This window comes from Diplotaxodon limnothrissa, linkage group LG7 (genome assembly GCF_057381915.1).
Source record: "Diplotaxodon limnothrissa isolate DT_005_m linkage group LG7, D_limnothrissa_male_GT1.1, whole genome shotgun sequence".
In the NCBI taxonomy this organism is placed as follows: domain Eukaryota; kingdom Metazoa; phylum Chordata; class Actinopteri; order Cichliformes; family Cichlidae; genus Diplotaxodon; species Diplotaxodon limnothrissa.
This window is the reverse complement of record NC_140602.1, coordinates 62102153-62115941: the sequence shown is the minus strand read 5'-3', so window position 1 is coordinate 62115941 and position 13789 is coordinate 62102153. Positions and strand designations below refer to the sequence as shown.

The 13789-nt window shown below is 39.2% G+C and overlaps 2 protein-coding genes across 3 annotated transcripts; one reads left to right on the top strand and one right to left on the bottom strand.

The window, feature by feature from the left end:
• Positions 1–676: 676 nt before the first annotated feature.
• Positions 677–5749, bottom strand: macir (macrophage immunometabolism regulator). Of its 2 annotated transcripts, none has more exons than XM_085358620.1 (2): positions 5692–5749; positions 677–1677 (listed from the first exon to the last, which is right to left on the bottom strand). In XM_085358620.1, the coding sequence occupies exon 2, from the start codon at positions 1658–1660 to the stop codon at positions 1019–1021; it is 642 nt and encodes a 213-aa protein (XP_085214746.1). In that variant the 5' UTR covers positions 1661–1677; positions 5692–5749; the 3' UTR covers positions 677–1018. The 2 variants fall into 2 exon arrangements, with proteins under 2 accessions (XP_085214746.1, XP_085214747.1); XM_085358621.1 differs by having other exon boundaries at positions 677–1673; positions 5692–5742.
• A 4035-nt stretch (positions 5750–9784) lies between these two features.
• LOC146629467 (uncharacterized) lies at positions 9785–11305 on the top strand. Its single transcript, XM_085358619.1, has 3 exons — positions 9785–9864; positions 10051–10094; positions 10599–11305. The coding sequence occupies exons 1-3, from the start codon at positions 9785–9787 to the stop codon at positions 11303–11305; spliced, it is 831 nt and encodes a 276-aa protein (XP_085214745.1).
• The last annotated feature ends 2484 nt before the right edge of the window (positions 11306–13789 follow it).

Sequence of the window (13789 nt, the reverse complement as noted above, 5' to 3'; positions counted from 1 at the left end):
TTGCATCAACTTATCCTCAGCAGCAAAGGTCACTTCCTGGGGCAGTCCTCATGCGAGCCAGTTTCATAGTAGTGCTTAGTGATTTTTGCGGCTTCACTTGGGCACGTATTGGAAGTTTTAGCAATTTTCCATCTGACTGACTTTCAGTTCTTAAATTAATGATGGACTGTTGTTTCTCTTTACTTAGCTGATTGGTTCTTGCCATAATATGAATTCTAACAGTTGGGCTCTCAGCTGTGTACCAACCTGACTTCTGCACAACACAACTCGTCCTATAATGTGGAAAGTTGTAAAAATAAAGAAAAACCATTAAATCAGAAGGTGTGTCAAAACGATTAAATGGTAGTGTAAGCACTGATAATTATTATATTTGTGAATCAGAGGAAGAAAAAAAAAACCTCTTAAAAGCACATGGCATATCTTATATTACGACAAACTTCAAGTGGCATGTTTTTTTTGTTTTTAATTGATTTACTTACATTACTGTAAATTAGAGCGTGGAAATCATATTGACATCTAAACCAACAGCACTACATCAATAAATAAATACGTAAATAAATGTGCGACATACAATAACGTTATATTGTTAATTTGACAACTCCAAATGCAGTTCCTTAATGTCAAACAAACAAGAACAGTCACAGTAAAACTATTGTACTGATGTCAACGGTGCATTTTAAAGCTGATACTGTATGTGATATGTGCTTTCTCAGCTATAAGCTGGTATAATAGTGTGTATCCAACCATTACAAACACACAACAATGCCAATAAAAATTGTCAATAAATAGGTCTATCAGTTATTGCTAAATTTATATAATTCAATTTTTTAACCTCAAAAACCTCATAATGCTAAGCATACAGAACAAGGTAAACCTCCCAACTAATAATAGAACAAGATTATCATCAGACTGTCTCCTTAAAGAACTGTTTATAATCATAGTAGAAAGAAACAAGTCTAGAAATAGCACCTAAATACCCCAGAGGATGAAACACATCTAAAAAAGTTTCACTGTGCTTTCATGTCTTGTTTCTGGTAAACACACGCTCCCCTCGTAGGTTGAGGTGCTGCAGTTGGTACTGTAGCACTTCAGTGTCTGATGACTCTTTGATACTTATTTTGTCCAGATTAAGGTAGTCAAGAGACTTGGACTGGGCACCTTTACTTTTAAGCAAACAGAGTGGTAGTGGAGCATGCAGAGCCCTCCCAGACTCGCCGTGGGCCAGAGATCTGAGGAAGGTGTCGCTCGAACTGGGCATACGCCTTCGTCTTCGTCCATTAGTAGCAGGAATGTCGTATGGTTGGTAGTACCGGCCTTTGGCTTTGAAAATACGTGAAGACCGGTGGATGCCCAGGTCCACAGACTTAGGGACAGTGCTCTTGATGGAGCTGGACACTGCATCTGATACACGGGCCTTCTCAGGATTACCTTCTGACCACTTGTGGGCCAGTTTGAGCAGCTCCTCACCAGTGGTGAAGCCCACCAAATAGTTTGAGTCCATGTGGAGAATCTGGTATCCTGCAACAGTACCTCTGATTGGTGAACATGGGGTGCTGGCACAGCGAGGTCTCTCTGCTTCTGGTTTCAATGTGGCTTTGATGTCAGTTGTAGGAAGAATGGAGACACGTGTCCTGGATACTCCACTTATATCCATTTCCATCGTTACAGATATCCTGACTGATCAAAAGGTTAAAAAAAGAAAGAAAAAAAATATCAGCCATGAGAATTGACACACACACACACACACACACACACACACACACACACACACACACACACACACACACACACACACACACACACACCACTTTATTTTTTATAAAGCATAAAACAACAGAGCTGACCAAGGTGCTGTACAATAACATCAAACAGAGGGTGGACATAGCTGGTGGTGGGAAGTTGGCCGGTCCCAGCACCAAGAAGGAGGCTCCAGGCACATCACCACTGAGAATATTGTACTATATCTACCCTCATTAGTATTTACATTTTCCAAAAAATTGATGCCTTCACTTAGATTTAATCTATTAGAAATATGTAAAAGTGGGCAAAGATTTGTGCAAGCAGCCAAGTTGACTTGCTGTCTTGAATACAGCGGGTGAGCTGACAATTGCCATTCATGGCAGCTTGAAGTTGCTCTATAGCACCGGCCCTATCCAGATCAGTCAAACATGGCATGCTTGAAGCAGACACCAACTGGCGATTGTAGCAGGTGCTGACAATCAGCTAGCTCCCATGCTCCCTGTTTCTCATGAAAATGCAACAAAATGTCGACAATTGGAGGAAAAAGAAGAGAAGAAAAGAGTTGAGAAGAAAATAAACAAATAGTTATTTTGTCATATATTTTAAATACACTAATAATATTCTGGTTATATGCTAATAACAACAGCTGCCATCCTTTCAACAAAGAATATAAATGGTTGCCAGGTGCCATACAATTTTCCAACAAACAAACAAAATAAAATCAGAAAAAAGAATCACTTTCCCTCTGATAAACAGTTTCCTTACATTCTGACATCACACGAAAGTTTAATTGGCTAAGTGTCATAATCCAATGCCAGCTACCAGCATCAAAAACACAGTATCGCCACTTCTAATACCTGTCGACTGATTGGCGTGTATTAGACTCCTTTCACAAAGTTTTACAATTTATGATTCTCTTATACATTCTCATTAGGTTCTCAATGGCCCCACTTTGACAGTTACCACCATTGTTAAGGAGCATGTTAAACACAGTACACTTGTGCAAATTAATTACATGCAATGTGGTCAATGTGGTATGTTGTCGGTGTTTCCCTTCTTTGTTGTGATCAGGGTCATTATTCAAAAAGTAATCAATACATATGTTACACATAACGCTTTTCTTAAAAGTCATGCAGTATCTTACTTGTTATACTATAACAAGTATAAAATAAAATGGCCTGCAAAATGACCTCCAGCAGGCCATTGGTGTGAAACACAAATTCTTTGCGTTGATGCTTCGTTTAAGGCACGGCTCTGTAACCATGGGAAGGCAAAAGCGAGCGTTTTAGCCACATTTGCGACTAAAAACAGACGAGAAATAGAAACGTATCTAAGAGCAGTGTGTGACTAAAAGGTTTGGCAACATTAAGCCCACACAGCCCCCAGTTTTAAACAGAAACACTGATAACGCAACAGCAGCAGTGATGATGACACAGGCACAGTTTAACGTGAAGCTGGAGTCCATTTACACACACAATACACAAGAGCAAAAAGGCAGAGCCATTACCAAGAGCGCAGAGTGAAAGAAAATGTGTTTCTAACATCCAAAACAGCATCCATCCTTTGGAGAAAGCTTTGTTTTAATTACAATTAAAGCATTTACTTTGAAAAAACCTCCAGAAGTTGTATTAAAATATCCAGACAAATGTTTTTGTTTTTTGGACAAATGAAACAGATGATGAATGAAACAAAAAAAAAAACAAAAAAAACGTTGCAGTTTCTAAAATGGAAGCCAATGAGCAGTTCATTTTGAAAGACCTGTATTTTTCTCATTTGACACATATATATATATATATATATATATATATATATATATATATATATATATATATACACACATACATACATACATACATATCTGTATATCTCAGATTTCTGTATAGTTTTTTTATTTCATATTTATATCCCGTTCATATCCTGTACATAGCTTGTACTCACTACAGCCTGTACATACTTATTGTTATAGAATATTCATAACATACTTCATACCATGTACATTATAACATACCATAATAGACCCATTTCTGTAATATACTTACATATCTATATTATTGCTAATATATATTGTAATATATCTATATCATGGCTAAAGCACTTCTGGATGAATGCAAACTGCATTTCGTTGCCCTGTACCTGTGCATGTACAATGACAATAAAGTTGAATTCTATTCTATTCTACATATATTTGCTCATTAATAAGACAAAAGCATTTTTTTTATCTGATTACTCAAAGAATCAATGAAATAATCAATAGATTAATCAGTTACTAAAACAATCAATAGCTGCAGGCCTGTGTGAATGTCTCAGACCAAACAATCACAGACTCGATGAGGGTCGTCCTGAGTTCAGTGGCACTGTGAAGCCAGACTGTCATTTACCATAGAATACCAGAATTGGTCAGGTGTGTGTGTGTGTGTGTGTGTGTGTGTGTGTGTGTGTGTGTGTGTGTGTGTGTGTGTGTGTGTGTAATGTACTCAGCTCTGAGGGACACATTATCCTGTCAGCTACTAAAGGGAAAGTTAGCCATCTGATCAGATGCATGGCATGACTTTGCCGTAATCTCTACTAATGTATACATGAAACATAAACATTGCTCTATGTAAGCCATTAAGCAGCATGAACAAAGAGACACTAAATCAGGTTAAAGCTAACCTGCAAGACCACCGTGATACATGGCAAAAATAGTGTACATTAAAAGTATTATTATTATCATTATTATTATCATTATTATTATTATTATTATAAAGGATTAGTTATTAGTGACTTGAAATTAGGGACAAGCTCGTACTGCTAGATCAGCTATTGCATATAGCATATAAGCTATCTCATGGTAAAGAGCTGAAACTCATCTTACAAACTCACCAGATTAATCAGGTAATGGCATTTACCAGTCCTTTTGGGGTCTAGCAGCCTAGCTATATTAAGATTTCTTCCACTTGAAAAAGCAGCCCTAGTTGTAGCTTGAATTTATTTAATGCTTAATTTAAGCCACTGAAGAAAAATGATGCAATGTTCCATCCTAAGCTAAGCTTGCAAAAATGCAGTAAACTGTTCAGTATAAAAGGTCAATAATTACTGAAGAATAACAGATGACAACTCAGAAAAGAAAAAACATGCTGCTAACTTGCAGAGGAAACAGCAATCTTATAGTTCAGTGAAAAGGGGCCTTTAAGGGAGGAAAGCCAATACCGGGAGCAATACTGTAAAAAAAAACAACAACCCAGAAAATCAGTCATGAATTTGTGTGAATAAAGCGTGCTGGCTATTTTTTCTTTCCATGAAACAATTATAAACCAAGATATTTTATGTGTCCAGACTTTAATTTTAAAGAGAAATTGAACTATTTAGACACAGAGGACCCGCACCCATAAAAATAGGACTAATAGCCGCAGCGCCTGCAAGCGCAATGGCGAAGCTAGTCGTGCCATACGAAGGAAGCCTGGAAAAGCAGCAGCAACGACAAGCATTGTTATTATACCAGTGCTACTGGCTTCACACCAACACACGTACATCTCAAGCGTGATATAATTGATAACCTTAATATTAATGTCGTATTTTCGAAGGAAGTGAGATAGCGCAGGTGGAAGAAATGGCTGTTACACCCAACGACAGGCCTGACTCATTCTGTTCCTCGCTGAATCAGATGGCTCACCGCGCTAGTGAGAGCAAAAACCTCTTACATACAAAACGTTAGTACACTGAACACACATTATCTACATTTCTGTAGAAACGCGACGTATCGCAGCGTTTTAAACACTGGCTCAGCACCGCACTTGAAACACACCGATGCTGAGCACTGAACTGTCGTTATATGGCCTGAGAAGCTAGTTCATCATCAGTAATGTTCACCGGAGATTTTCTGGCTTCATAGCCTATTAACCGAAAGCAGAAGGAAAAATAAATACTACTAATGATAATAATAAGAAAGAAAGAAGGAATTATAACACGAACCCTCGAAATCTCCGCACTCCGTTATCTCACGCCCGTGCTCGTCAACAGCAACAGGAACACTTCCTGTCTTCTTCTTCTTCTTCTTTTTTCCAGGAAGAAGAAAGCAAAGGATGACAAGGCTGAAATTTACACACCTGTGTAATTACGAGCAAAATCAAATTCAGTGAAATGTAATTACATCAATTATTCCCAACGAAACATTTTCATGAACAAATTCAAAAAATACGAGCTTAAAAAAGGAAGCATTTTGATAGTAAATTGAACTACAAAAGTTACTTCTTTTTATTGCTGGAAAATAAAAAGGAGTGCGTCTTTTTTTTAGGAACTAGATGCAGCAATTTATTGACACATATTCAAACATACATAGAAATGCAGCAGCACATAAGGCAAAGGCAGAGTTCGTGCCATTCTGACAAGCCTGAAGTAAAGATTTAGCACAACCGACTTTGATTATTCTTTAACACAGCCTTAACTCTCTTTGGCAGCTCTCTTCTTTAAGTAGGATTCAGGAGTAGTTGTAGGCATCTTGAATGACATTAAAAAGCTGCTGTTCAGCTGCTGTAGATGGTGTTTTGTTTAGTTTGGGTTTTTTTTAGGTTTACTACTTCTTTATCTTTTACTTGTCCAGTTTCCTCAAAATATCTAACTACACTGTAAACATCACTGGGTAATAGAGCTTTGTGAATCACTTTGTTGGTGTAAAAATATTGTTTTATGCTGGTCAAACTGTGTTATCATTTGCATATACTCTACATTCAGTTAATGAAATGGAAACAAGCTATGTGTATTTGTGACATGCTGCTAGTAACAAAAAGTAAAGGCATTTAAAAAAAAATGTTGTTATTTGTCAGATACAGACGGACAAAATGGTGGTAGACGGACAGAAGAAAACGGCCGTAGTGATAGATGTACCGATTCCGAATGACAGCAACATCAGGAAGAAGGAACACGAGAAGCTGGAGAAGTACCAAGATCTCAGAGAAGAGCTCGAGAAGATGTGGAGGGTGAAGGTAACAGTGGTTCCAGTTGTAATCAGAGCACTAGGTGCAGTGATTCCCAAGCTATGTGAGTGGCTCCAACAGATCCCAGGAACACCATCCGAGATCTCTGTCCAGAAGAGCGCAGTCCTAGGAACAGCAGAGATACTGCGCAGGACCCTCAAGCTCCCAGGCCTCTGGCAGAGGACCCGAGCTTGAAGGATAGACCATCCGCAGGGCTGAGAGGAGAATATATGTATGTAATGTGAGGGTTCACTATGTGGTTTGGAATCTCTCTGAACGATTAGAAACAGCAAGATGGAAATTGATAACTTTCTTAGCAGCCTCTTTACTCTCAGCACACAGCAACAACAACCAAACACTTCCTGTGTATAGCCTTCATGAATACTGCACTGGCCACTCAAAGCCAGGAAAACCTATACTCAGATCAATGCAGGGAAAACAACTAGGTAGATTCAGCACATACTTATTACTGCTTTGAACATGCATGTGTAAAAATTCAGATGCGTAAACATGTAAATAGCAAAGCATGTAACCACTGAATGGGTACATAACTAGCTCTTTAACCCATTTAAACACCTCTTTGTGTATAAAATAACATTTAAATTTACACTTTACATTTATATATATACATATGCGAAACCCTTCCTGGATACAAACCATGTTGGAAATGTCTAAATAACACTAAACAGCTTGTGTGCTGTATCTTGCAAATGTAACACATGAACATTTCACAGCAAATGGAAATTGGGCCTTGAAAAGCTCATCAGGGCTGCAACCCCAGTCTACATCTCTATTCTGTGTCTCACTGTACATCTGTATAGTGAAAATAAAGGCATTCTATTATATTCTATGGATCACACAGGGAATCACCTTTTGATTTCTTCATTGTCTTAACAATTTAGAAATTCTGGATGTTGTTCTTTCTTTCTCCAACACACAGGAGGAAGAGCTGAGCAGCCATTTTCCTTGTGAAAAGTCTTCATGCTACCCACCACTTGAGAAAGAATCCAAGTGAATTACGTTAAACAACACTGGGAGTCTGATTTTGAGTGCCAATATTAAAATGTTTAACTCCTGGTGCACAATTGTTCCGATGTGCACATTTAGTTATAATAGAAACAATCCTGTGTCTGTGCTGCAATACCAAGCTTATCTGGAATAGATAAATCTGCTGCATGTTGGGTCTCCTTGCCCTTGATAATCCACATCTGTTCACATCAAAAGTGAACTTCTACTTCAATACAATTCTAAAAATCACATCTTCAGCAGCCAACTCAACACATATTTTGGGTCCCTCACTCTAGCAAGCGGTGAGCGCAGCGCATGCCGTGTCCGATGTGAAAGGGCCTTGAAGCAGATTTGGCTTGGCTTGAAGAATGTTGGCCACTTTGGAAGGAATTTACCAGACAACTTCCTCCTAAATATTTTGAAGACTGGCTACCTGGCTTTGAATACAAAGCAATCTGAAATAACAACAACAAGAAATTAATATAGAGCATCTACCAGGCTGTTATAAAAACATTCAGCACTACCAACACTAATAATATTTCATTATTAGTATTGGTAAAAAAAAGATAGCTAATTGGCAATTTTCAGTTATAACATCAGATCCTGAAACTAACTTACATTTCTTGCAATTTGCTGTCATGAGGTCCTCATATCATCTGTCTTTTCTGAGCTTTGGTAGAGTATTATTGTTGAGTCTGGTCCCAGTGATTATCCTTTAGATGCAGGTGACCATGGTGATAAAGATGAGGCCTCTGAAGACGACACTGCCACTCCAGTAGGTTCCTTCAGGACCAAATAAGTGGAACCTGGCAAACTTAATTTCACAAGTACAAGTAAATCAAAACTATATTTATATGAATAGTAGACAAATAAATTGACTTAGTTACATTCCATCACTGCACTCAAATTGCCCCCTTGTAAAGATAGAAATCCTGTACATAAATCCTATACATGTCTGGGGCCCGGATCTCCTCCAGTCGCTGATGACCTGGGGGGCAGCGTTATGGCTCCCCATACCCACTATTAGACACTTACATGGAGAAATCTTATGAACATAAACGGGCCCACACACACAGGTGTATACACAAGTGTTCAGACAGGTGTACAAACAGGTACTCACACACCATCTTGGTTGGCTGCTGCCTCTAAACATATAATGTATTATTAGCACTGTATGCTGTTCACTCAATATTTATTACTTACTATTACTGATGCTTATGGTTGTTGCTGTGGTTTTCCTACTATGTTGTCTGCTTTTTGCCCTTTTTTTCACTCTCAGCAGGCGATCAAGCAGATTTTCAGTATCTGTTCTCTCTCATTTCCTTTTCTCCTCTGTTTTTCTTCCCGTCTCCTTCTGTTATATCCCAGCCTCTCTTTCTTCCTCTATCCTGTCCCCCAGTCCCATCCATTCTGATTGTAATAACTAAAAATGAAATAATAATAATAATAAAGGTCGAACAAAAAGCCAGACAGGCGATTCCAAAAGAAATAAAAAATTGCCCCCTGCGGACGGACTATTCTTCAAGCTCAGGTCCTCTACCAGAGGCCTGGGAGCTCAAGAGTCCTGCGCAGTATCTTTGCTGTTCCTAGGACTGCACTCTTCTGGACAAAGATCTCGGATGTTGTTCCTGGGATCTGCTGGAGCCACTCGCCTAGCTTGGGAGTCATTGCACCTAGTGCTAAAATTTACATTGGATTTATGAAATTCAGTGCATCATAAATAGACAAAGTAAGTTGAACTTTTCAGATTTTATTTCACTTTTCCTGTGTAAAGTTTGAATCTAGCCAGATTTTTAAACATTTAGTATTCTCTGATTGGTTAACAGGTTACCTGGAATAACAGTTTGTGTCTCCCCAAAAGTTTGAGTGAAGAGCAAAATAAACATGTATGCATAAAAGAAGTGGGGGAGTTGATCTGTTGGGTACCTCAGTTCAACTTCTCATTAAAAAAGCCTGATTGGAAACACCTGCCGGTAGGAAGGACCGATAAAGACAGCAGCATGTCCTAAACACGTAACTCAGATGTACGCTGGTGTTTGGTCGGAGCTGGTGTGTGTGGACCCGTGGAAATGTGAGTGCTTTGCATGCACAGTCCAGCTGGAGGGTTTGTGAGGACAGTGAGTGCAGCTACTGGAGTCATGGTTGCCCGGTTCTTAATTGCAAGGTACAATGTTTAAATGTATTTTCATGATATGCACTTCCTGTACTTGAATGTGAGGCTTTGGTCTGTAGTATGTAATCCAGGCAGTTTTTTTCCTCTCCCCCACTTCAGGTGATAAAGCTGTTGGTCACTAAACAGGTCTACCAGTGTACCTTATCAGGACTTTGCAGCTACTGGGTTAGGGTCGAGATACCTCATGCTCAAATTGGCAGATTTGATTTGGTTAAAGCAGGGTATTTAAATGGCTCACAGCACACTGAGAGGTAAAATGTAACGCTGAGTTTGCATTACTTTAACGTCACAGCCGGGTTTCATTTAGTGGGGGGGAAACTCTACAGGTTCCATGTATGATGCATTAAGTTAACTTGCAGATGTTTAGATACCAAAATCTCAACTTATGTAATCAGTCATCGTAAGCATGGTGTTTTATCTTTTTACTTTAGTAATTGCTTTGAAAAGACGGAGTTCTTCAGTGTTAAATTTGGAAAAGGAAAATTCAAGCTGGGTAACTGTAGATGGTATAAATGTATATGAATATTATGCTTTCTGTGAGTGGATCACACAAATTAACAGACTTCCTTCCTCCTGTTAAGAGTATAAGAATACAAATGTCTTTGACACTGGCTTAATAAACTCAACACTGAAGTTCTATCTAAACAATACTGACAAACTGTAGATGTGTTCTAAGCTTTACCAACATGATTATAATCTGTACTCATACCCATGTTCTTTCTCAGCCACAAGTTCTGTGCAGCCTAGAACGTGGCAGGGTGGAAGAGGGGAACAAGATGTGTATGGAAATCCTCGCCCTTTCCAATACATGAGGGCTCTGAGGCCGACAGATCCACAGATCTACCCTAATGTGCGTAATCAGGTTCAAGTCGAATCCCCAAGATCATATCAGCAACGCTCTAATATTCCCACCAACAGACCCATGGAAACATCGCTGGTCCAGCCACGAGCACACAGAAACAATCTTGTGGCCAAGCCCAGGAGCTTTGACATAAGCCTGAGGATTCCTTTTGCTCACTCTCATGATCGTGCTAATCCTCCTCGGTACGGACCAAGCGGCCTTACTATTGACAAGAGTTTTAATAATCCCCGCAGAGACCATGCCCATGATCCTTCAAACCTGGGCTACCAGTTCAGCTTATCCATTCCCTTTTCACATGGTTCTCCACGCCCTCCAGGTAGCCAGGAACATCACGGTGGACGTCGACACAGGCCTGAGAAAGATGATTTGAGTCGTCAAACAGAGCATTTGCCAGTTCACACAAGGCTGTACCCTGACCAGCATCATGATGAAGGCCGCCTGCAGGAGTTTGCATTTCCGAAGCCAGCTGGAGAAGAACACCCATCAAGGCCACGTCATCCTCAAAGATATGCCGACCCTTACAGTGGATACTACAACTTCCAGATGAATCCTACGTGGAATAACTACTAGTGGCATTACCGTGGACCTCATTGGGGTCATGTAAAGCATCCATCTTCTGACCCTTGGCCAAATTTCCATCGGTCAGCTTCAGACTGGCATGGATGGAAGAGATGACCCAAACTCACAGGGCAGAGGTGGGTCATTAGTTTTTAGCTATTACAACATGGCATTTCATGTTGTTAAAATCTGTTCCTCACAAATGTCTCCTCCTTTACAGCTCTACAGTGCAAAAAGGATGATTTCCTGTATTTATCTAAAATAAAGTGAAAGCTCCCCTGTAGTTTCTCTTGTCTTTTGTCAGGTTGTCTGAAAGAACGGCTGAACATTTGGGCTGAGGTTAATTTTCAAGAGCTATTGACCATTCATGTCTGAGTCTTGTCCTCATAAGCAAGAAGCAACAAGTCTATGCCCAAATCTGCTTTTTCTAAATACTTCGGTGATGTGCATTTTGAACCAACTCCAGTCGTCAGTTTCACGAGAGGCGTATCAACACCATTATAAGTATTCCAGACTTTACACTGAATCAAATATCCCATCCCGATAGTTTCTTGTATACAAACATTGTAGAACTTCAGTTGAGTGCCTGCCATGAGATTGCTATTAATATTGCTATTCCTTAAAACAGTGCATCATTGTGGCTGAAGTAGCAATAGGACTAATGGTAGGGAAAAGTGGCAGAAGATCTTTTGGAAAGATGTACTTGAGTTTCAGGGGTGATTTATAAAAGCTGGACGTCCCAGGTCTGGAAAAGCTGACAACAATGCATCTTTACACAAAACACTAATACCTTCATTATTCAAATATAATTTGTTTTAAAGAAGTTGAAGTGCTCCACACCCACACGGACTGCTAAACCCCAGCAAGCACAAAGGGAATGTGCAGCTGACCAGAAAAATGCTTTAATTCAGCAGCGTATTGGCACAATGATGCATCCTCTAGGTGGACAAGTACTCTCTGTAAGAGCTATTGCATCAAATGTGTTTGGAGGAACTGGTGAGCACAAACTGGTTGGAGTGTAATTTGATGGTGCTCTGTTGTGCAGAGTTTCAGGTTTTTCCAAAATTTGAGAGATTCACCTAGAACATCTACAACTCACCAAACACTTTTGTTTAAATAATTGAAGAAAAAAAAAAAGGGTTGTGGAACTGTTTTGTGGCAAGGCACACTGACTCCAGTAGTCTCTTTGATACTGCACCGTGCAGCGTGTAATATTTGGCTAATGTGTACTCAAACATGTAGCCCCCAGTACAGTCAACTTATAACTTCAGTGAATAAGTCAGACTTTGCACTGTTTTGTTTTGTGTGATATTTAAATATGATGGCTGTCAAGTTTTTTCAGTAAACCTTCTTATAGTCATAAAGAAATGTTTTTGCAAAATATTTCAAATTGTTCTAACAAATCTGTGCTCAAAGGAGTTCCTCCTGCTCGAGGTGTCTTGCAAGAACACTAGCATATAATGTGCATGCTGCGTTATTGCCATCACATGTATGAGGCATGTATTTACTTTTTGTACTGCACTTTTTCTTACTGTTCTTGCTTGTTCCTTTTTGGTACAGATGAGTTAATTCGAAGGTTTCCACATCTCAGCCGACAACTGAAACAAAGCAGCTGACAAAAAGGCATCTGTACCTCCAAAAAGTGATGCAAGAGGCTCCTACCACCAGCAAATGTGTGGGCGTGTCTCACTGTCAGACAAGCTATAAAACTGTGGACTGAATATTTTTTGTTTGCATTATAATTTAAAAAAGAAGAGAATGGAAAGGCATTAAAAAAAAACAAAAAAACATTTCCCCTCGTGATTACTCTTGAAGGCCACGGCATCCTTAAATATTATTCTTCATCTCTAGTTTTTGTATCTCACCAGGCTGCCAGCAAGCCCATCTCTTGCTGTACAAGATTATAGCTCCTATAAAGCAAATGAGCAGAAATTAATAATGAACTTAGATTAGTTGAGTTTACTAAAGATTCGCATGGAAACCTATTCCCCTAGACCAGTAACTAGGCAGGTGGAATGTGACAAAACAAAGAGGGCAGCACTCAACAAGACTGAAGAAAAGTGCAGCCTCATGAAGACTCTATAGCACCCCTCAGAGGCAGAAACGTTTATTACAATGAATGAGCACTTTTAAACATGCAACTATTCAAGCTGTTACACAGTATTACTGTGTATGACCAAAATACGAGGTTGCATGGAAGAAACTGTATTCTATGGTGTCACCAATGGACTTTGGATGCATGTGTGTGATATTTTCAGACTGCTTAAAAGTCGAACAAATAACTGGACATTAGTGTTTTCCATTTTATGCTTTTCAGTAAAACACGTATTTATGGAATCATGTCCCTCTATGATTTAACCATAACTCACTAAAAAAACAACATCAGAATCAGAAGTCATCTCAGTGAGCTATCAAATTAAAGATATTAGTCAGCTAATCATCTGAATATTCTACTGCACACTTGAATCCTTGAGGCTAAAGCATAAAAAAGCTATA

Bases quoted from the DNA above. Each gene is read 5' to 3' on its own strand.
- macir (XM_085358620.1), bottom strand. From the start codon at position 1,660: ATGGAAATGGATATAAGTGGAGTATCCAGGACACGTGTCTCCATTCTT.
- LOC146629467 (XM_085358619.1), top strand. From the start codon at position 9,785: ATGCACAGTCCAGCTGGAGGGTTTGTGAGGACAGTGAGTGCAGCTACT. The intron at 9,865-10,050 runs GTACAATGTTTA...GTTAGGGTCGAG, and splicing joins GCCCGGTTCTTAATTGCAAG to ATACCTCATGCTCAAATTGG. The intron at 10,095-10,598 runs GTATTTAAATGG...GTTCTTTCTCAG, and splicing joins TTTGATTTGGTTAAAGCAGG to CCACAAGTTCTGTGCAGCCT.